This window comes from Sebastes umbrosus, chromosome 20, assembly GCF_015220745.1.
Source record: "Sebastes umbrosus isolate fSebUmb1 chromosome 20, fSebUmb1.pri, whole genome shotgun sequence".
Classification (NCBI taxonomy): Eukaryota; Metazoa; Chordata; class Actinopteri; order Perciformes; family Sebastidae; genus Sebastes; species Sebastes umbrosus.
In genome coordinates, this window is record NC_051288.1 from 1,227,951 (window position 1) to 1,252,934 (window position 24,984).

The 24,984-nt window shown below is 42.9% G+C and overlaps 1 protein-coding gene and 1 long non-coding RNA gene across 2 annotated transcripts in view; one reads left to right on the plus strand and one right to left on the minus strand.

Moving 5' to 3' along the window:
- gas7b (growth arrest-specific 7b) overlaps nucleotides 1-24,984 on the minus strand; it is a 69,779-nt gene that overhangs the window by 33,446 nt on the left and 11,349 nt on the right. The window contains 1 exon segment of the mRNA XM_037754459.1: nucleotides 11,296-11,413. Within this exon segment, the coding sequence (XP_037610387.1) occupies nucleotides 11,296-11,413 (118 nt within the window).
- Nucleotides 9,653-13,314, plus strand: LOC119479177. The gene is made up of 4 exons (XR_005204630.1): nucleotides 9,653-9,664; nucleotides 11,437-11,441; nucleotides 12,185-12,192; nucleotides 12,760-13,314. It is a non-coding gene; the product is annotated as an uncharacterized LOC119479177 (long non-coding RNA).

The following is a 24,984-nucleotide window of genomic DNA, read 5'->3' on the forward strand; positions in this document are numbered from 1 at the left end:
TGATAAGAGAGAATCAACACATGGACAACAGATTAGGATTTCACTGTGTCTTTAAGATAAATGTATTTTGGGAAATGTTAACTTGATTGACAGGTGTCTCAGCCAATGAGAGTCACCCGTGATGGTTGTCACAGTCTTGCTTGTTAGGTTATGTGCTCAAATTTGTATTTTGTTGATCCAGTATCTATCAAGAACTACGCTTATCACATCATGACCAGAATTGGCAACAATCCCATATAATAGTGGAGAGCCTTAACTCTGGAAGAGGAGCCTCGTGTTAAGAAAGAATGTCCTCTACAACAGCCACATGTCCCCCTTCACCTCAGCCAAGTGAATCTGGATAAAGTCAGGTTCCTTTAGCAGTTGTCTTCTAGAGTAAAGCCAACTGAATACAACAGGTACATGTTTTAACCCAATAAAAGGAAAAAATGTTTCACAGATTTCCTTTGACAGGTTTGTAAAGTTTAACTGAGCTCCATAGAGACACTTCTCCATCATCTGTCCCCGTTTGACCTCTGCTGGTAAAGATGCTGGAGAACAGGGACACAAAAAGCATGACTGACAAAGACCCTATAATATAGAAGGGCTCTCTTTGATTGATGCTCCCCTGTGTCCATTCTCACCACAGCACTGAGCTAAATTAGCCCTTTACTGTCAGCATACAAAGAAAAGGCACAGACATGTAAAGAGCTCTTATTTCATTTGGGTCCTTTTGGACTGGCTCGGCTCTATTTGGCGCCGCTTTAGCGGAGGAGACAACTGAGCCAAGCCCATCAGCTCAAATGACACGCATGGAGGGGATAACTGGCAGCGGGCTTACGGAGAGAGGCTGTGCCTTTACGTTTGATGTACAACACCAGCGCACAGCCTTTACTCCCTGGCCCCTAAACGCCTCAATTTCTCTCTGTTAGCTTGTCACAAACAAATCGATACTGTGAGAAATATAGGATATTAATGCAGAAAATACAGCATAATCTACTTACCTCGGGGAAATTGTTTGTTATTGTGACAGTCTGCATTGCCAAAAGGATAGCAGTGAAAATCCCATTTAAATGATATTCCATTTAACATGTGGATAATACCCAGTTTGCCAGATGGAAACTCAATTGAAATAATAGATTGAATTATGTTATCATATCACATCTAATTTAACATTCTCTTAAAATACTTTTCAGTCAAATGAAACATCTTTTTAATATTTGATTTGATTATATTTACATGTGACTGTAGGTTATTTACTATGTTTGACACCCGAGTGGAACAGGTTGAGTTTCTCTTGAAATGCATATTGTTTCTCATTTCCTTTCTTTATACTGGTGAGAGATCAGACTCGGCACCTGCCAGATTCATAGCTCCAGATACAGAGATACGTACTGTGTGCAGCAGCAGGAGTGATTCTCATCAGCCGCCTTGTCGCAGACGAGCTGAAGTCTAAAAAGCTGCCAATCATCCTAAATTACCTTGATAGTCTAGATTGTAGAATATAAACCCAAGGCAGCTCAATTTACCCACTTTACCATTTGTGGAATAGTTCATCCGCCCTTTTCAGGCCTGTGATGGATATTAATGATGTGAATTCATGATCAATGTATGTAGCTTCCAATAGTTCAGGCTGCGTGAGGATGAGGGTCTTTTATGGAACGGAAAAAACACTGATTCATGCTTTTCTGATTCACCAAAGTCAATCAATACCTCACTGGTTCAGACTCAGAGTGGAGCAGCAACCAATAGCACCTTAATGCACCGGCTTACTGGGGCTGAAGCCCCGGGCCCCAGTACCAGAGGGCCTCATGAGACACAAGCTTAAAACTAGTTTAATATCAGGCGTTTCCCTGCCGTCATACTGCTGGACGAGCCGACGCACGGCACGGAGAGGGGGGGTGAGAACGAGGGTGCTGTAACATATCCATACATATCCATATATCCATGTTCACGAACTGCAAAATCGGTACATAATATCACAGACGGGAGCATTCTGTTAGGGCCCTATTTAAACCATCTATTGAGCATGGTCTGAAGTGCATGGCGCACATGCATCGCTATTTAAAAGGCGGATTCGGCAAATTGGAGAAGCAAGCTGGTTTCTGCTGAGGAAACCGATCTGCTCGTGCACAAATATGACAGACATGTATTAATAAATAATGAAAACTGTATTGCTTTCTGATGCAACCCACGGGGAGATCGGACCGGCTGAGCGGAATCTGCTTTACGAACAGACTTACAGCCGGGCGCTGACGGAGAGGCGGTGCGTAACGCAGATCCATCTGCCTCAAAACGCCGCCGTTTAGGTGGAGAGGGCCCGCAAACTCTGAAGTAGCCAACGTCTACACTCGCACACACAGAGGGACGATGAGAGGAGACGCCACAGAGGCCTGTGACCACCGTGATCTAAGATGAGGAGAAGGGCTGCAGCAGGAAATCTGTGCACGCAACAACATATCTGAGTACAAGCATACTGTTAGAGCAGAAGCAGAGCAGATCCAAGTGCAAGCAGGGGCTGTTGAGTGCGAGGACAGGGTTTTGAGGGAAAGCATTACAAAATCGGAACGTGAAATCAAAGAGTCATTCCCTCAAATTAAAAGTCAACTCTCTTGAATAAAGATATGGCAGATGTGTAAGTGACTGTATGAATGGAAATAGTCAACAGCAGGTCTAAAAACAGAAATACACTAGCACCAGCTTACTGTCCGCCAGCCACGCCACAAGTGATGCGAGACGTCCCCGATTCTGAGCGGGGAGAAGGAGAAATGGCCTAGTTAGCTTTGACACTGCTATATTTTATTCATAACCATATGACACTTGGCCTTGATGCATTAGCTACCTCCTGTCTCTGATTTTTATCAGTCAAAACAGCCCATTCACACTCTGTGTCATCCAAAAGAGGAACCATAGCGCTTTAGGGATCTCCTCTCATAGCAGTAAAACAATCAAGGAAAAAGCAGAAGATACAGGCTAGGTACTGTGGAAAAACACTGCTGTGAGACTATGACATAACTCTGAGTTTGAATGATAGCTGAGCAGACAGTGAGAGGCATTGAGACGCGATGTAAACAAACCTCTGTTGGACACTTACTCACCAGCCAAGGACAGAATAAGGACCACCATTTAGCATCTAAACCGAACAGGGTTGACATTTGCAGGAAAGAGAGCTGAGATGAAACGTTCTGTTTCAGAAGAAAGAAAACCACACTGACATTTGTCAAGTGATGTAAATTGGTGATGCAAATGACTAAAAATCCAGCCATGCAACATAACAGAGTTATGTAATATTGTTATTTATTTCATGTACATGCTTTTTAACAGCATTAATGAAAACCTTTTCCCACAAGATCAAGACCCCCGTGGGTTAAAGGTCACCAATCTGACAGACTGCAGTCAGCCAAGTGACGGGCTACTGCACCATGATGCCATGATGGTAAGTATGAGCACTGCCACGCTGGTAAAATAAAGAGGTTTTTTTTAAAGCTGCAGTGGGTAGAAATGGAGCAAATATGATTACAAAAAGTGATTTTTATAAAACGGTCACTATATCCTGACAGCAGTGCATGAGACAAGTAATCTGAGTAAGGGATAATGCACAGCTAGCGGCTCATTGTTGTGAGAGAATCCCCTTCAGGGCGATGCTTGCTTAATACATGACTACTTACTTAAGAAATCAATTATTTGACACATAAACGGTCCGCCAGAGTCCGACATCAGAGCTGCGCCCATAGCAACGGTCTGCTATAGACTGTAGAACACCGTGATTAACCAATCAGAATCAAGTATTCTTGTGGGATGTTCCCGGTCTGCAGTGGTCAGGACCTACCAAAAGTGATCCAAGGAAGGAGAACCGGTGAACCGGCGACAGGGTCAGACCCGAGGCTCAGACCCGAGGCTCATTGATGCACGTGGGGAGCGAAGGCTGGCCCGTGTTGTCTGATCCAATAGAAGAGCTACTGGAGCTCAAACTGCTGAAAACGTTAATGCTGGTTCTGATAGAAAGGTGTCAGAACACACAGTGAGGAGCAGTTTGTTGCGTACGGGGCTGCGTAGCCGCAGACCGGTCAGGGTGCCCGTGCTGACCTAATGTTATGGCTTTTCGGTGTAGGTTGAAATGAAATGATTTGATGTGTGTAACATCTGGCGGCATAGTGGTGAGGTCGCAGATTGAAACCTCTCCATATAGGGAGAACTACGGTAGACGATGTGAAAACATGAATGGCCTTTAGAGAGTAGCAGAGCCAGTGTGGAGAGTGTGTGTGTACGAGGGAAGTGAGTGGTGAAGCTTGAGAGAGAGAACGGCGGTGAGTGTGAGCAGTGGAGCAGAAGACAGAGTTAGTTCAGCTCTGAGAATGTCAGTGAATGTTCAGTGAAAGTTTCAGTTTGTGCAGAAATAACTGCTGCAGCTCCTCCAGACCAACAGAGGTTTCCTGTGTCCTGTTTCCTGCTGCTGGGTGGAGTGACGGGGGTTAACTCTGGAGAGAGCAACGTTATCGACTCCGGCCCGAGCAGGTTTGTCTGTTCTGGGCTACTGTAGAAACATGGCGGCCAGCTCCGTGGAGAGGACCGGCTCCCTATATATATATATAAACGACTCATTCTAAGGGATCGACTCTTATTCTCAGGTGATTATACACTTAAGAAAACATACTTATTAATATCATATTCCATTTCTGCAGATAGATCCCCCTAAATGTTACTTTGAATCAGAGCATATAAAATAAAAATGTCTATTCTGAATATACTGATTTTGTGTAAAAAAAAAGAAGTTATTTATCTGTCTGCAGTAGCAGAAACAAATCTACCCATTTAATATTAGACAGATTTCATATCATTTATAAACCAAATGAGAAGTTTGAATAGTTTAGTATGAATCTTCATTCAAAACCAGCTGGAGACTATAGGTTGGTACACATGGTGTGTCCTGTGTTGATCTTGAACGGTGCTGGCTGGAGATCAGTAACATTCTTGGAAAAGTCCTATCAAGAAAAATGTCTCTTTCCCCTGTGATTACTATGTTGGAGGACCTGACTGATCTGAATCTTCCCTCCCAGAGGATAAGGGGCTGCCAGAAGATGTACACACTTAGGCAAAATTGTTGGTACCCTTCCGTTAAAGAAAGAAAAAACCCACAATGGTCACTGAAATAACTTGAAACTGACAAAAGTAATAATAAATAAAAATTCACTGAAAATTAACTAATGAAAATCAGATATTGTTTTTGAATTGTGGTTCAACAGAATCATTTTAAAAAACAAACTAATGAAACTGGCCTGGACAAAAATGATGGTACCCTTAACTTAATAGTTGTAGTTGTACAACCTTTTGAGGCAATCACTTCAATCGAGTGATTTCTGTAACTCTCAATGAGACTTCTGCACCTGTCGACAGGTATTTTGGCCCACTCCTCGTGAGCAAACTGCTCCAGCTGTCTCAGGTTTGAAGGGTGCCTTCTCCGAATGCATGTTTCAGCTCCTTCCACAGATGTTCAATAGGATTTAGATCAGGGCTCATAGAAGGCCACTTCAGAATAGTCCAATGTTTTGTTCTTAGCCATTCTTGGGTGTTTTTAGCTGTGTTTTGGGTCATTATCCTGTTTGAGGACCCATGACCTGCAACTGAGACCAAGCTTTCTGACACTGGGCAGCACATTTCGCTTCAGAATGCCTTGATAGTCTTGAGATTTCATTGTACCCTGCACAGATTCAAGACACCCTGTGCCAGATGCAGCAAAGCAGCCCCAGAACATAACCGAGCCTCCTCCATGTTTCACATTAGGTACAGTGTTCTTTTCTTTGGATGCTTCATTTTTGCGTCTGTGAACATAGAGCTGATGTGACTTGCCAAAAAGCTCCAGTTTTGTCTCATCTGCCCAAAGGACATTCTCCCAGAAGCTTTGTGGCTTGTCAATATGCATTTTGGCAAATTCCAGTCTCACTTTTTTATGATTTGCGTCCTCCTCGGTTTTCTTCCATTAAGTCTACTTTGGCTCAAACAGTGACGGATGGTACGATCTGACACTGATGTACCTTGACCTTGGAGTTCACCTCTAATCTCTTTGGAAGTTGTTCTAGGCTCTTTGGTTACCATTCGTATTATCCGTCTCTTCGATTTGTCATCAATTTTCCTCTTGCGGCCACGTCCAGGGAGGTTGGCTACAGTCCCATGGACCTTAAACTTCTGAATAATATGTGCAGCTATAGTCACAGGAACATCAAGCTGCTTGGAGATGGTCTTATAGCCTTTACCTTTAAAATGAAGGTCTATAATGTTCTTTCTGATCTCCTGAGACAACTCTCTCCTTAGCTTTCTGTGGTCCATGTTCAGTGTGGTACACACCATGATACCAAACAGCACAGTGACTTCTTTTCACCCTTTAAATAGGCAGACTGACTGATTACAAGTTTGAAGACACCTGTGATGCTATTTACAGGACACACCTTAGTTTAACATGTCCCTATGGTCAAATTATTTTACATCTTTTCTAGGGGTACCATCATTTTTGTCCAGGCCAGTTTCATTAGTTTGTTTTTTAAAATGATTCTGTTGAACCACAATTCAAAAACAATGTCTGATTTTCATTAGTTAATTTTCAGTGAATTTTTATTTATTATTACTTTTGTCAGTTTCAAGTTATTTCAGTGACCATTGTGGGTTTTTCTTTCTTTAACGGAAGGGTACCAACAATTTTGCCTACGTGTGTATCACATCTAAGTGGAATCATGAGGATCCCCCTGATATCACTCAGTGGATTAATGAGGTCAATTCATGTGCTCCCTTGGAAAAAATAACCTATACTATAAGAGGTCGCCCACAGCTTTTCTATAGGATATGGGATCCATGCATCACTTATATAGAATCTTCTTAACCTAACCTTTTATGGTATTTACTTAATTATTTTTATTTTCTACGTGCTGTTTTCTTTTTTTCTTTCCTTTTTTCTTTCTACATTTATCTAATTAATTAATTTATTTATTTATTTATCTATTTAAGGTTTCTATCTTACTACCATGAATTATATTATTGTAGTACTTATTACTTTTAATTCTAACTAACTAATTAAATTATTTTAAAAAAATATTTTTACGTTATTTTTTCTGTAACTTTACCTCTAGGGTTGGAAGAAGGCTGGTCCTGTCTCTGTGTAGGAGTGTGTATATGTATGTATATATTAAATGTTAAATGTAAGATATCATTTTATAAATCTTTTTTGTTTGTATTATAGCACTGGTGTTATGTTTTTTTATGTTTGTTATGCTATGTTTGGAAAAAAGGAATAAAAAGAATTTCCCCCAAAAAAAAAAACTAGCTGGAAACTGAAGGGATTTTCTGTGTGCTGTAGATCTACAGTATGTGTGTGTGTGTGTGTGTGTGTGTGTGTGTGTGTGTGTTGGGACTGTTGAGTGTTTAGACTGGTGTGTTTATGGAGCAGCCCACTGGTCAGGCTGGGATGAGTGGAGAGTCTTAGGAGATGGCTGGTACAAACCACAGCGCCCTGTACCGCTGCACCCAGCAACACAGGAAGGAAAACCTCGAAAAAAAACAAGCCCTGACACAAGGACATGCAGCCCTCACCCACGCACCCCGCTCTGTTACTATGGCGATGCAGAATCACAAACGCACACACACACACACACACACACACACACAGGCAGGACCGTATCTAATCTAGCTGAACTTTAGCGTAACAAAAGGGTTCAGCAAAAATAGCACAGATGCTATAAATACCAATAGTTTCAGGAAAAATGTTATCAGATGGGTTTGTTTGGAAACAGTTGCTGTGGTGGTGAGTTAGGCAGAACCACAGGCCTGTAGTACAGGGTGTGTGTGTGTGTGTGTGTGTGTGTGTGTGTGTGTGTGTGTGTGTGTGTGTGTGTGTGTGTGTGTGTTAGGGCTGAGCAGGCTTTCATTTAGTCAGCATGCAGCGAAGACACAGAAAACAAGTCCTGGAGGTTTCTGTGCCTTCAGACAGCAGTTTCACAAGAGACAGATGCTGCTGCTGTGTTTTTTTTACGCACAGAAAGTTATGAAAAATGTATAATTTTCTCTCTTAGGAAATATTGTGGACTCTCTTTGTTCCAGTTTGCTACTCTCTGGAACATGATCTGTTTTACTACTAGATAAGAGAAGCCTCCGAACTCCATCGTATGAAGACAAAGCAGAGCTGGCCACTTCCCACAGGAATAGCATGGGGAATAAGGGGGAATAAATCTGAATTTATGAGGTTATCTTAACTGTTAAAGCATCTAATAACGACACAGTCCAAAGAGCCAAAAGAGTCTGGTTTGTTTCACACTTTTTGAGTTCATTTAGCATCTCCTTTTATTTCCATAGAGAAGGAGAAGGAGGAGAAGGAGGAGAGGAGGAGAGGAGGAGAGGAGTAGAGGAGGAGGAGGAGAAGGGAGGAGCGACTCCCATGGTCTCGTGGCTGGGTGGAGCCCTCGGCTAATTCTAGATCCCCTCTCATGGCCACAATTTGACCACCGCAACCGCCATTAGAGACGTACATGATGTGAACATCTCTGATGTGAAGCTGGTTACACTCTAAAGTGACTACTAAGCCACAACCCCGGTTTATCAAAGTCCATGGCATGCACTTTCTGTTATTTTAGCACAGTCTATTATTATTATTCCACTCATATACGAGCATTGCTCACAGATTTAGGAGGAGGAGATAAAGGCCCGGCCAGCATTTAAAACAGCATAATCAATTCATTCCCATGGGAGTAATGGATTCGCCCGCAGGGACAATAGAAATCTTCACAAATTCTTTGCCATTGAGTTCATCTTTGGTTCACTTTGACAAGCTAATTCTCTCCATTGACCAATACAAGCCCACCTAGACAGAGCTAAACTGTGAGGTAACAGAGCGCTAGAGGGTTCAACATGGAGGAAGTTCTTGTAGCTTATTAGCTGTGTTGCATAGGGGAGCAAGGAAATATTGAAAATATTGAATATTGCAATCATGTGTTTTGTGTATCAATTCTCAATATCACTGTATCGATTTTTAATTAATAGTTTACATGCAAATATTAACTCAGTCAATGCTCTATTTCATTTGCAAATGAAATGATGTTGGCTGTTACCAGATCCCACTCTGTTCTGATTGCATACAAAAAAGTACAGATTTGACTCAGATTTGATGAATATGGCGGTGTGCCAGATTCTTGCCGATACACAGCCCTAGTGTTGATCATTCACTTTTATTTAACCCTGCTTTGTCTAATTATAAACTGCTCCACAAGTGGGGGATGGTTTCAGATATGAGACTGGAGTCGATAGTATAATACATCTTTTGAATAAACTTTGTGAGTGACCAAGCTTTTCAATAAAAGCTTTATTGAATAAATGATGCAGAAACGCGATAACAAGATGGCAGGTGGGAGTAAACGGCACAATACGGAGGACAAAAAAAGATTATTATGGAATGTTTTGCCCAATGATGCCAAAAATAAACTGCCTACTGAAGCTTTAAGAATAGGTATTTGTGTTTTTACATGATGCCTGTTGTCACTCTGTGTGAATGGTGAACACTGTGTCTGAGAAGCTGCACTCTCTAACCTTTATTAGAGCTGAAGTCAACGGTTCAACCAGATATTAGTATCATCAGTCAGGTTCTACAGCGAGTTCACTCAGGGATAGTAAAAGCAGGCTATGTTGCTGTGTCTGTGGAACAGAGGGGGTATTAAGCTGTCTCTATGCCGCTGTGTGTGTGTGTGTGTGTGTGGGTGTGTGTGTGTGTGAATGTGTGTGTTCAGGGAGACACTGAGTGGTGATTGTGTCGACAGAAACAAGGCTCTATCAGCAGTATCAGTTCTTGTACACCCTCTGTCTCCCACTGGTACCATCACTGGCGTAGAGACAGAGAGTGGATCTTTAACTTTACTGAGAGATTACATTTTATGATAAATACAAACTCCTTGTTGGAACATTTTTAATGAAAAATATTGCTTTATTTTCAATCCAAAGAGTAGTTGGGGAGCAAGGCAGGAAATATTTTTGTGCAAAGTGACAGATGTGGTGCATGTGGTGCAAGCTTTAGTGCATGTGTTGTCACGGAGGCGTAACACCCACCCTCCGGTCCCCTCCCAGGTTTACACTGTTAACTCTGTCAGCACTATTAGCACTGTTAGCACTGATAGCACCATTAGCTGCAGCCATCTCCATGTTGAGAGCCATCTCCAACTGTCGTCTTGACTAGTCAGAATGACATTATAGATATCTGGAATAAGAATTCTGACTAGTCACAATGTAATTATGACTAGTCAAGCTGTTCCAAGCTGTTTGATCACTATCAGCCGGTTGATCTCTACCATCTGTTGGATCACTATCAGCTGTTTGATTACTATCAGCTATTTGATCACTATCAGCTGTTTGATCACTACCAGCTGGTTGATTTCTACCAGCTGGTTGATCTCTACCAGCTGTTTGATCACTACCAGCTGGTTGATCTCTACCAGCTGTTTGATCACTATCAGCTGTTTGATCACTACCAGCTGGTTGATCTCTACCAGCTGTTTGATCTCTATCAGCTGTTTGATCACTATCAGCTGATTGATCACTATCAGCTGTCTGATCACTATCAGCTGTTTGATCACTATCAGCTGGTTGATCACTATCAGCTGTTTGATCACTATCAGCTGTTTGATCATTATTATTATTGATCTGCCGTTTCTATTGAAAATGAGAACGGAAGCAGCAGGTTAAACCACTGTTCATTGAACTTGAATAGAAGTTGGTTTATTATATTTTGTGTTAAATATTGCACTGCCTTGTATCTTGAGAACTGAATCAGCAGGTCCTGTTGTTGCACTTTTTTTATTATATTCTAATAAAAGCTGTATGTATTTGCCATTAATCGTTGTATTTACTTGTTTATATCCATAATTAATTTATCCCTGATTCCCTTACAAAACTTTGAGGAATCCTGCCCTGCTCTGTCCAGTCTCAGATATTTATTTCACAGTCACACTGATTGAATTTTTGGCAAAAAAAGTTACTGTATTGATTTCAAATCATTGAATCTTATCGTATCGTATCGTATCGTATCGCTCTAGATGAGCCACATATCGTCCTTGAATCGTATCGGAACCAGGGAAAGTGATACATATCGTATCGTTGTAAAAACGTATCATTCCACCCCTACTAGCTTAGCCTAGGCTGGAAGCAGAGGAATCAGTTAGTGAGTAATTAAGATGTATCTTGTTTGCTGAACCAGTACATAAACAGAAATGTAAAAACTGCACATTGTGGTTTTAGGGAGAGTTATGTTCTTGAACTATTTCTTTAAAATGTGTCCTGGACTGTTCTTACCATTGCTTGTGGTGTTGACGTAGTATCGCTTCCCTTGTGGAGACATGTAGCACCTCCACTGAGGAGGCAGGGGGTCTCTGAGGTCCTCAACAGGGAGCTGACTCAGAGACGATGTCCTCTGTCAAAACAGACAAAGCAAAGTTTGTGTCAATAACCACAAACAGGCTCATCAGCACATTGGAGGTGAATTGAAACAACATGTTAGATCCAAGTCATAATTGAAATAATTGCTGGAGATAAACAGATAAAAGTAGATCAAACAAAACCACAGGAGATCAGGCTACACAAGAGATGAAGATGAAATGTGCAGTAGGGTTCAATGAGGTTCTCATTTCCTCAAGTATTTCACAACCAGCGACCAATGACATCATAGCGGAGCGGGCTGCGCTACCACCGCTGCCACACAAAGAACAACACACTGCCTCTGAGACCCGGAGCTCCAGAGTCAGCGTATGTGCACACAACATACAGCTGAAGAGCGCCAGAGAGCGTGGAGACAAACTGCACACATCTGCTACTGATTAGCAGGAAAACAACAGGCTGAGACCGCTGTAACACATTGTGGGGATGCTGTTTGAAGACTTGGGAGAGCCAAATGAAATTCCATAACAGCTACAGTTTGGTTATCGAGGTCCATGCCAAGTCACTGAAGCATCTAGAAGAGGTTAGTTTAACTGCAAATAAATCCAGTCTCTGCAGGCTAGATGTGAATGCAATGGAATAGAGTAGGAGGAGGAGGAGGAGGACGACGAGGCTTTGCAGCAATAACGGACATAAATGACCGTACGCTAATCGCTGTTCAGAGATGGGGATGGTAAGGAAGTTCTCGACACTGTAATCAAGGCGATATATTGTGATTTTTTAAAGGTCCCATATTGTAAAAAGTGAGATTTTCATGTCTTTTATATTATAAAGCAGGTTTAAGTGCTATATAAATACTGTTTGACTATCAAAACGCTCAATATACACAGCCCGTATTCAGAAATTGTGCGTTTGAAACAAGCCGTCAGGATTTCTGTCCATTTGTGATGTCACAAATATACGATATTTAGACCATTACACGGTTTTAAACGTAAACATTCTAAATGTGTCCCAGTTTTTTTCTTGTTGCAGTGTATGTGAATGACATCAGCTGACAGTGTGTAAACATGGAACCAAACTGTTGCCTAGCAACGCAATTCCATTGCAATTCCATTGAAATGCACTAAAACAGAGCGTTCAGACAGAGTGTAAATACAGGTATATTCAGGCAGACAGTATGAGGAAAATAGTTTGGTTTTTTTTACATTACAGCATGTAAACATGTTTCTATTAGACACAAAATACAAGTATTGACCTGGAAATGAGCATAATATGGGAGCTTTAAATCTAATTTCAGGAAAACAGTCATAGTATAAAGAACGCACCATCATATCAATAAAATCTGAGTAAAAACAGTTAACTTTTTTTATGCAATCAGAACAGTTATCACAGTCGCTGTAACATCCGACATCATTGCACTAGTTTGAGAGGACACATACACTGAGAGGGAGCATCTCTTTTGCAAATAGAATAAAGTATTGAATGAGTTATACTTTGCATGGAAACTATTAACTAAAAATCGATAGTGTTATTGAGAATCAATACAGTATCATAAAACATAATATCGCAATATTACATTTTTTGTTACACCCTTACTCCTTTATGTGCAGTATTTTGCCACTGTGTGGAAGCTGGTCTTGGATGCTATCAGAGTGTGGGTTAGCTTAGCGTTAGCAGTTGTGTCTTCAATAAAAAGCAACAGTAACTTCTGTCTTTATCGTCCATCTATGTGAGCTAAGCAACCAAACACGTAACAATGAAATAAGAGTCTGATCTTACATTTTTCCTTATCATACTTACCCGTACTAGGACTGAGTAACTTTCTAGTTTCGGCTCGCTGAGGTTTGTTTTGGTTGACGGATACGGAACAGATATGACGTCACGTTACTCAGACTACAACAATAAAAGCGGTAACTTCCTTCTACCTCAACATAGACTCAGATAAAGCAAATATATCGATTCTGGCATTAAAACATCTATTTCAAAATTGTTAAACAAAAGCTTTATATTTTCATTAAATTTGTTTACCATCCCTAATAGCCAAAAGCTCAGCAAATGGTCAAGTGGTGATGCATTTGAATGTCAGATAAAGGTACAACCCAGAGCAAATTATTTGATGTTCCAAAATTCTGTTCTTAGCCTCTGAAAAGTCCTGGGAGGCCACTGTGGAGATGATGGATGAGGGCGTATGATGGGACACAGGAATGCTATTCATTATCATTACACACTGTCACACACCAGAGGGAGGACAGAGATCAGCTCTAAGCAAACATCTCTTCATGGATATATACTATCTCATCTCATCCCCCATTTGTAGTGGTCATCAAGCAGCAGAAAGTACTGATTTAAGCACAAACTGTTGCTGGAGGTAAAAGCTGCATCATCTCAGAACAAAGTCATTTTCTGCCCTATAGCTGGAAGAAGAGCAAGGAAGGAAGCCAGAGCTCTCAGGTCCCGCAGGACTGGAGAGTATGCATCCATGTCAACCCCGGGTGACTTATGACTGCATGTAATTACAGTCTCTGACAGCATTGCTGCCATGTTTTCCCTTTGATGGTCTCGTGGTCACTGTTATATTTGTCCTTTGTGAGCTTTGAGGAACCAATTTGCTTAAATAGTCCAACAGCAGTGAAAAGTTGTAATGGATGTAACAATTGATAAACTCCAACATGCCATTAAAGAAAATATGAGCTATTTTTAATCACGTCAGTGACAGGATCACGTGTTCATGTACTGAAACAGAAATGGAGAGAGAAAAGGTCAATATGCCAAACTACAGATCCATTTACAGCAGAGCAAAGTGCTGCAGTACATGACTGTGTGCAGAGGAAAGGCCCCTTCAGTTGTTGCACACATGTTGTTCCTCCCCAAACAACATGGCTCATCATTATACATTTGTTTTCACTGATCTGGTGTATAACTGGGTGAAAACAGGACAGAGTAGCCAACAGCCACGCTTCCATAAACGTATTATTATTATGCACATTTTTAAGTATTGCATTAGAAAAGCTGCATGGAAATGGCAGAATTTGATAAAACTTCCTCTATTGTGCAAAAAAAAGTTTTTACACTTTGTGTCATTTAATGTTTTTTTTTTTTTATTATTTATAATTTTCATGTTTGTTTTGATTTTGATGTTAAAGTTCAATTTAAATATTTTTTATGTGTAAAAAGTAGCATTTAGTCAAAAAACAAGATTAGAGATAGAACTGGCCCTGCTAGCTAGAACCGTCCCCGCTAGCTAGAACCGGCCCCGCTAGCTGGAACCGGCTCCGCTAGCTAGAACCGGCTCCGCTAGCTGGAACCGGCCCCGCTAGCTGCTAGCTGGAACCGGCCCCGCAAGCTGGAATTGGCCTTGCTAGCTGGAACCGGCCCCGCTAGCTGGAACCGGCCCTGCTAGCTAGGACTGGCCCTGCTAGCTGGAACCGGCCCTACTAGCTAGGACTGGCCCTACTAGCTGGAACCGGCCCTGCTAGCTGGAACCGGCCCTGCTAGCCGGTCCTGTAAGTATTTAACATTAGTAACATGATTTGAGCTTTGACTCCTCGTAGTTAACGTAACATTATCAGCTCACTCACTGTAAATGCAAACGTCGGTTGTTGACTGGTTAGCGAGCGTTAACTGTAACGTTACCGTTAACATCAAACAGTCTAACATTAGCTAACTGGTAACGTTAATACTAGAAAGTTTATCTCATTGACCCAGGGAATCATTTTCCGTTGCAGCTGTGGCTGTGGTGAGGTCAGAGGCCGGCGGTATGTTCTGTGTGTGTGTGTGTGTGTGTGTGTGTGTGTGTTTATGTTGTCAAGGAGGTTTAATATTAACGGTGCGCTACACACAACGTGCAGTCATTTTCATCACCGTTCATTCTAATGTAATGGGTATTTTTCTTTCAACTCTCGCCCCAAATTCGTCCCAAAATTAATTTTCTTCCTCCCCGATCATGCCCATGGACGACGGGACGTCCTTAAGCTGGAGGCCTGGCTAAAGGGTGCCTCCGTGGGTCGGTATCAGACGTGGAGGGGCACTGACCAAGCGAACTGACAGTGAGATGATACCACAGTGTTGTTTTTCTCTGAGCTGAGCAGGAATGGTTCTCAGGAGGAGGAAAGACAGATGGGAGTGGGCTGCTTGGACACAGATAACATGCAGAACTCTTGGACATGAAGACATTTTAGGTTGAAGACATGGTTAATTTCCAAAGCTGCAATCTCCCAAAATCCCAAAGCACCTCTGAATCTCCGGTGTAAGTTTCTGTCTTTTGAAACATCCACAGACCTTTCTCAAACTGAGTCTCAAAGCTTTGACTGAACTGTGCTCAGCTACACGAGCGAGCCCCTCCCTGACACGAGCCTGAGACACATCTGACAGTCCTGTCACATGAGTGAGAGAATGGGAGCACCTTGGTGGTGAGAAGTATGACGAATCTCAGAGCCAGCTCCGCTCGGCATATGCAACATTAAATAATGCATCATTCCAGATGGTTAACCTTCTAAACCCCAGACTGCCTTTGGCTCCACATTCACAGCATGCCAGAATAGAATAGCCCCTGGCGGAGAAACACAAGGACTCATCGATGACTGAGGAGCGACCACAACAATCACTGCTGCTGTCTGTGAGCTCTGCAGACGCTCTCAACATGTCGCTGCTGCAGTCTGAGAGATGACCACAGAGGAAAAAGGAAGAATATCCAGATTGTGACTTAATTGATATTCATGATTATTGTGCTTGATACTGAACAAGGAAACAAGGGAAAGAGTTGTAATCCTGAAAGCAACTGATGTGTAATGTGAAAGGTGTCGCTCGTAGTGATAAACTAGGGCTGGGACGATCCACCTATCTCCTGATTCGATACCATCTCAATACCTGGGTGCTGATTCGATATGTATTGCGATTCTACAAGTATTGTGATTAGATACTGTGATTTATTGCGATTTTTGTTAACCTTTTTAACACTAGACCATGGGAAAATGTTTAATCATACACTTCTTGGGACATTTACTTTGGAAAATATCTAAATTAATCCAGTACGAATGTTTGATTTTCAGCATGTTTGTAGTCAGAGATGTCCTGAAGTCAAATATATCAGTCATTGTCACTCATTTTTTCCAGCAACCCAAAAATCAAAGAATAAAGACATTTCCCTCAAAGATTAGTGGTATTTTCTTTTTAATTTATTAGGGACATGTAATGTTTTATACTTCTGGTGAATATAATCCAATCAATCTTATTTCCATATATGTATTTTGTAGATACAGTTCCCTTTGTTAACACCTTATTTTGAAGAGCGGACGTAGTCACACGTGTCTACTTCCTCTAACCTCTCCAAGGTGGTCTCTAGCTCTCCCGTCAGCTCCGTTCTCTTTATCCATCCATAGTCAGCTCCATCGGGGCCGTTTCAATGCATTTAAAGGTCCCATATTGTAAAAAGTGAGATTTTCATGTCTTTTATATTATAAAGCAGGTTTAAGTTCTTTATAAATACTGTGAAAGTATCAAAACACTTAATCCACAGAGAAATACACAGAGCCCATATTCAGAAACTGTGCGTTTGAAACAAGCTGTCAGGATTTCTGTCCATTTGTGATGTCACAAATCCACAATATTTAGACCATTTCACAGTTTTAAACGTAAACATACTAACTGTGTCACAGTTTATTTCCTGTTGCAGTGTATGTGAATGACATCAGCTGACAGGATGTAAACATGGACCCATTAGTTTCCTAGCAACGCAATTCCGTTGAAATGCACTAAAACGGAGCGATTCAGACAGACAATATGAGAAAAATAATGTGTTTTTTTAACATTAAAACATGTAGACATGTTCTAGTAGAAACTCAAAATACAAACATGAACCTGAAAATGAGTATGATATGTCCCCTTTAACATAAATGTCAGTATATGGGTGCTCTATAGTTGTAGCGTCGTCCCATTTGATCACGGAGACGAGCGCGGCGGTCGGCTCGACCGCACGTTACCGTGAAACGATAACGTTTCCTGTCCGTGACAGAGTTAGCATGCAGCTTTAGCTCTGCTCTGTCTAGCTCTGCTTTTCCTGTCAATGTGTGAAACCCAAAGTGTTTCCATCCTTTACTGGATGTGTAGTGTTTACCACGCTGGATTTAACATGGGAGGGTGCAGGTCGTATCCACGCTGACCCTCCAACGTTTTAGACTCTCTGAGGTTTGTTTTGGTTGACGGATACGGAACGGATATGACGTCACGTTACTCAGACTACAACAATAAAAGCGGTAACTTCCTTCTACCTCCACATAGACTCAAATGAAGCAAATATATCCATTCTGGTATTAAAAAATCTAAAAAAGAATCAATTAAAAAAAATTATTTTTTTCCCCCACCCCTATGACAAACCCACAGAGAATTATTACTGGACTCTGCAGTTCCTCTCAGCTCAAATGAGCTTTATAGTTTCATTCAGCTTATTGTTTTGGTTTTACAGCCCAGAACTTTACTGTTTTAGTTCAGTCTGATCTATTTTCAGTGAACAAACTCCAATAAACCCACTGTACACTTCCTTCCCAGCGCCAAACAGCAGACGCACGAGTTGGCGACTAGTTAGTGGACATGGTGGAGCTGATTTAGCAGCTGAAGAGCCAGATAACCAATACACGGAGGGCATTAACAGTCTTTTAAAACAGATAATGGCGTGTTGAGCCATTTTCAACCCATGAAAAGCCAGTATTATCACCAGCATCGATATGTTTCATCACAGTTCAGTCATGGCTAGATAGTTCTGGATGGCTTTTTATGACAGATGTGTTTCCCATTGAACTGAACAATATGTCAAATATTTATGACAGTATTATATCAGAAAACAAACATCAGCATTTTTTTTCTCAGATTAGAGACATTTCCCACACGCCCCCCAAACACAGGCAGCATCTCTTATTAAGGAAAACAAAATAGCTCACGGTCTCTCTATTTCAGGGACGCTGGCTCGCTGCCTGGAAAACCAAGAATCATTTGTGAAATTCCCCCTTGGAAAATGCCTTTAAATAAATAGCCAGTGTTGCTTTGAGGTTAGTCAGAAAATAACAATGTAGTAAACCTTCACCTGGATTTTAACAGCCTCAGCTGAGAGCTGCAGGAAGGACTCCGCGAGGAAGTTCAAACCCAGGGCAGAATCCAACTCCTAGTGGAAATTGTGGCATATTATAAGTCATTTACTTTACAATAGGGGACAGAAGAGAGAAGCTCACTTTGACTAATTGCCGTCAGTTATAGGTCAGTTAAATGAGTCCATACATGAACGTAAAGTAAATATCATGTTAATAATCCATGGCATATTAGAATTAACCACCACCATGGCTCACTGTAACACAGAACAACCTTATTGAGTTCATTCTTCCCCTGACGTCAAGAGACAATTATTTTTAGCTGTAAAGATTCAGAGCAGTTTTCAGCATTGAGCAACAACTAAATACTGAGTCACAAATCCGTCCGTCAGCTTTCAGCAGGTTAGCAGCGCTGCTACACAGACACCGATTGTCCTGAAAAGGTGAGTCATCAGATGCAACGGTCGCTGTCTGAGATCACATGCTTCGTGATGCTCACCCACTTACTGGCCGTGTGGAGGAGGACCAATGTGCAGCCTCAGTGGTCCAGAGTTTCAACATGCTGGATTAACTGGACAGGACTAATGCTGAGCTGTCCTCACACATGCCTGAGTGACTCAGTACCCCCTGACTGGTGACACAGTCTGAGTGTGTGTGTAGGTGTGTACAAGCTTGGTGTAGTTGCAAGTGAACCTGACCTCTGGTGACCCCCGTGGAAACATCTGGATTCGGGAAGGGGAGAGTCTGTAGGGGTCAAGGTCTGTGAGAGCAGAAGTCCAGAGGAGGATGTGGAAATGATCCTAGACTACAGCACCAGGGTCCATGTATGAAAAGGCTCTTTATACTGTATAGTTTTATACTAGCTGGAGGGCACTCCTGCTAAAATCTATGTTTTCAGCATCAAATACTCAAATACTCAAAACCTCGGTAGAAACTTTGCCAATTGTTAATAATTAACCGTTTAACTGTTAACCGACATTAGGAATTTTAACCGATTAATGCTATCGGTTAAAAGAAATATTAAAGATTAATTAAAAAGCTGAGCAAAACTGAGAAAGCTGGTCCACCTTAACAGTCCACCTTAACTGTCCACCATAAGAAAGTCTGAGCCGGTATTGCAGATACAGGAAGTTGGCTCGGGTCTTGAGGAGTTGTAGCATTATTCACCGACAAATAAACTGTACTCACACTGCACTGCTACGTTCACAGCTAGAACGCCACCGACAACCCCACACTCACCACCGCCACCACACACAGACGGTCTGTCGGACACTCGCTAACGTTACACTGCTCTGACAGACCGTATGTGTGGGACAACGGCGAGCACGAAGCCACCAGCAACGCTAATGTTATAGCTCCGAACGTAGCACAAACATACACACGGTCTGTCGGGTACTCGCTGACGTTAAGCCAGGCAGATACACAGCTGACAACCTCGCAGCTAAACTAAATGATGCGGTGGAGACTTTTACTGGGAAAGTGGCTGCATGTGTCCACGACACTACACGCAGCATCATGGCTGCTACAGTAGCTCTACCAGACGGGTGAACTGGAGACTCAGTTGTCAGTTTTGCTCATACACTGCAACTGGCGCTACGCTGCATGTGACGCACTAATCTAGTCGGTTAACGGTTAATAATCGGTTAGCGAGGGTCGGTTATCGGTAAAATAAAAATTCTAAATTAGCGTACCTACTCTAGATACACTTCTTCCGAGTCACATTATCCCCTCCTGAAGCTCTGCTCAAAGTAAGGTACGTATCTAGCAATATATCAGAAAAATGTTGTCAGAAAAGGCTGAGTGGTTTGAGACGTTCCCATGGATGTTCTGACACACTTTTTTGGCATTGGTATCCACTGTAATGGAGTGTGAAGCCAAGCAGACCACAGCTTCCGTTCTTCACAAAGCTAGCTGCGAGCTACAAACTAATCAGTTACCTTTCAACCCTAAAGACAGTGAGTATTTGATATTCAAAAGACAGATTTTTACTGGAGTATTCATCTCTTTGCATAATCTCAGTTTAAGAAGCACTGTGTCCTTATAGCACCTGTGACGTTTGAATCTTCTATGAAGTTTAATTTGACATCATGTGGAGAGAGTGGAACAAATTACATGTAATTTCTCATCTCATCTCATCTCATCTTCAACCTCTTATCCGGGGTCGGGTCGCGGGGGCACAGCTCCAGCAGGGGACTCCAAACTTCCCTTTCCTGGGCCACATTAACCAGCTCTGACTGGGGGATCCCGAGGCGTTCCCAGACCAGTGAGGAGATATAATCTCTCCACCTAGTCATGGGTCTTCCCCGTGGTCTCCTCCCAGCTGGTCGTGCCCTAGGGAGGCACCCAGTGGGGGGGCATCCTTACTAGATGCCCTAACCACCTCAGCTGGCTCCTTTCAACGCAAAGGAGTAGCGGCTCTACTCCGAGTCCCTCACGGATGACTGAGCTTCTCACCCTATCTCTAAGGGAGACGACAGCCACCCTCCTGAGAAAACCCGGCCGCTTGTACTAGTTCTTTGGGTCATGACCCAGCCCTCATGACCATAGGTGAGAGTAGGAATGAAGATTAACCCGTAGATCGAGAGCTCTGTCTTCCGGCTCAGCTCTCTTTTCGTCGAAAGCGAATGCAATACTGGCCCCCCCCGCTGCTCCGATGTACATGTCATTTGTTTAAATCTATTTGAATGCAACCCACAAAGCCTGATCCTAAACTATGTTGAAGATGTAATATTCTGTGTATTTGCGGTGCTTCCACTGCCTCACCATAGTGCCAAAGTAGCATTACAGTGAGGTAATAAACAGTCTTACCTTTGTCTAACATATATGGTGATGAATTCACACATTACTTGGTGGTTTGGTGCTAAAGTACGATTTTTCTCACTCTTGTAAATCTTGTTTAAGTTCTTATTTCAAATAAAACTCCAAAGACAGAAATATGACACAGTGTGATCTCGACATAAAATGGTTGTAATGGTAAGATTAGATTTTTAATATTAATTCTTACTAGTTTTAACTGATAATGTAGTCCAATGAAATTGATGATGGGCTGCTCACTTTATTAACAACCTGTGAGTAACTGATCATATTCTGCTTTAGTCATTATTACCCAAGATGAAACATTTCAAATGAGGCCGCAGGGAAAACTGCAAGATGTTCTTAGTGCAAACCTAATCATGACTTCACTTCATTTTAATTAGTCCTTCCTGAACAAATAGAGTGTGCTTGTCTACGTCACTGTAAAGACATCTCATACTGTATACAGGCATGCACGTCTTGAAGACAAACCAAACATATTCCAGCTGTATACATACTGGAGCACAGCTGTAAACAGCCACAAGCCCTTTTTCATGATGAGATGCAGACGGAGAACGTGGGCCAACTCCAGTCTGGAGTTTCTACTGAAATAGTAGTGAGGTACATGGTGGATGTTTTATTCCCCGCTCACCGCCTCTTCTACCTCGTCATGTCAGAGGAGCATGGGAACAGAGGTGTGACAGACAAGGGAAGTGTCTGTTTCCTATTATTCACTCATAAATACCTCCACCTTCCCTTTCTGGGGCAACACAGTCATATCTGCACTCTGCATGCTGGTTACTGTGAAGTTCACACTCAGATGCTGATGCTGGTGTCTGTGCAAGAAGACACAAAACACAGAAAACACAACGGCCCGATCAACGCAGTCACACAGGAACAAATGCTGATACATAAATGCAACACTGGCTCAGAGGGTAGAGCAGGTCGTCCACCAATCGGAAAGTCGGCGGTTCGATCCCCGGCTCCTCCGATCACATGTCGAAGTGTCCTTGAGCAAGACACTGCACACCAAACTACTCCTGAAGGCTCAGCCACTAAGAGCTGAAACAATTTGTTGATTAATCAATTGGTAAATCAACAGAAATTATTTTAATAACTGATTTTCAAGCAAAACTTCCACATTCAAGCTACTTCATTGTGAGAATGTTCTGCTTTCTTCGTCATAGTTGATAGTAAACTGAATATGTTTAGGTTGTGGACATTCGATGGAGTCACTTTGGGGCTTTAAGGAATTGTGATGGGCAATTTTCACTGTTTCTTGATTAGTTAATAGACTCACACCCTCCCAGTGACCGACACAGAACAAGGACACTAACACAGAAACTCCTGAGAGCAGCGTAGCTACATTTCATCCCCACTGTTGTCAATAAGCCCCAGTGGAGACTGTAATGCTAGAACCTGGTTCCCGGGAGGTCTGAGGCTGAGCCACAGGGTTCCCAACCCTCTGGGATCACTCAGTGGGCGTGTAGGTCTCGTGAGAAATACAGCCGGGGAGAAGTTTCTCACATGTATGCTTGGCCGCTAACTACTAGACCTAGAGAGAAGAATGTGTCAAGATATGGCAAGACTGAGTGAAAGGAGGAGGAGGAGGAGGAGGAGGAGGAGGAGGAGGAGGAGGAGGATTAGGAGGAGGAGGAGTGAAAGAGTCCTTGGAGGGAGACAGTGAGACAGGGAGAGAGACAGAGAGCGATGGGGGCTGTGGACCGTATCTTTATTTGGGAGACATTGTTTTGGTTTGGGCAGATGTGGGAGCCTGAAGCGAAGCCACATTCTCAGATACTCAGAGGGGAGGAGGGATGCACATGCGTGTTAAAGCATGCACTCAGTCACACATACTGTACATGCACACATGTAATTACTGTCTGCTCCATGCCGCTGCACCGGGCACATGTGTGTCTGTGTGAGTACATGCAGGCTGGAGTGGCCAGCGCAGCTAACAAAGCCTGTTCTGTTACACACCCCCCGTCCACTTTATGGGAATTTCTCAAGCTTTGTTCGTCTCACTGCCGTCCCCCCCCCCCCCCCTTTCAGCCATATACATGACGTGACCAAGACAAGACCACTATGACACACACTGTGCACTGCATATGAAGGAGCGTGCTCTCTAGTGTGCAGATCCTAACTGCACAGGCCCGCTTATGTTCTCAGGATCAGATATGGCAGCATGTCAGTCCGCTGCTCTGCTCTCCACTGAGTACTAAACCTGACTGGACCAGTCAATAGTCACAGCAGGACAACGCAGTAAAGCCTGACTGTTTCACTCAGCTGGTAAAGCAACGCTTTACAACTCCAAACGTACCGGTTGGATCCATATGAGTCAGTTCAGTGTTTTACATTAAAACACACTGCCCCCCTCTTTTAAACAGATGCAGACTAATTATTAAGTGGACATGCCAGTGGTTAAATGTATTGTTGGGAAAGACAGACTGGTAGACTAGGTCTACGTTGTCTCACCTGACCTGGATTCCCACTCCAAAGGTCCCACATGGCCCCCATTCATCTGTAAGCATGAACCTTTTTGTAAGTTATAAATCGCATGCTTTAATGTATGGAATGTTTTCATTAATGTTCATTGTACATCAAGATCTCACATGAGTATCCAGATGATGTCGCTCTGCTGGTTTCATCAACGTGTGACCTCTGAGACGCACTGGAGCGGTTCCCAGCTGAGTGTGAAGAAGCTAGAATGAGAGTAATGACCCCTGAGTCTGAGGCCGCGGTGCTCTGCCAGGAAACCGTGGATTGGGAACTGAGTTGTCGCCAAAAGTGAAGGACTTAAAATATCTCATGGTCTTGTTCCAGTTAGGCTAAGATGAAGCATCAGATCGAAAGGCAGATGGGTTCAATAAGGTCGGCAGTAACGCAAGAGTTATACTGGACTGTCGTGGGAGAGGGAGCTAACCATGCAGGCCAAATGTCTTCATGTATCAGTCGTTATAGACTGCAACCCTCAACTGTGGTCATGAGCTCTGCATAGAGACTGAGAGAATGAAATCATTGATACAAGAAGAGGAGTGGGTTTCTTGTATTAATGGATGTCTGAGCTTACGCTTATTAGCAGCTGCAGCCAGCTGCGCTCCCAGTTGAAATATTTTGTCAAAATATTCTAGCGTTTCTGTGTCACGAACCAGCGGCGGTAGAGGCTTCCTGCTCTCTGACCAGCCTGCTGATTATGGAAACAGGTGGGCCGCAAAGGCGGGGCATCTCAGGGCCAGACACCTTTGTGTGACCCTGCATCCATACCTGCAACCAGAGCTCTCCTATTCAATGGCTGTGGCTAGGACACTTCAACACATCTCCAGACATTCAGAAGTGAAGGCGAGATGAAGGCCAACTGAGCTGGACGAGCTGGTCCGTAAAAGTCGTGTGTGCCGTATATCGAGGAAATATTGTCGTCATCCACAGACAAAGCCGGTGCCTCAGCAGGGATGACCGGAGGCAGCGGGGGGGCGTTGGTTGTTAGAGCGGTGTTGAGGTCAGTCTTCGGGTCACTATCATCACAGTGTCATGAGGATCCACTCCGGTGATGAGGCCGGGGCACGACGGACGGACACTGGCGAGGTTCTTGACGCGGCGACTCCATCCGTGGAGAACAGCAGTCAGTGGGCAATCGTCATTCGCTGAAGAGGAAAGGATGTCTGACAGCGGTGAACACTGCCTTACATACTGTGGGCTGTGCATGTATTCAGGTAGGAACGTCCTGATTGGCCAGGTAAGT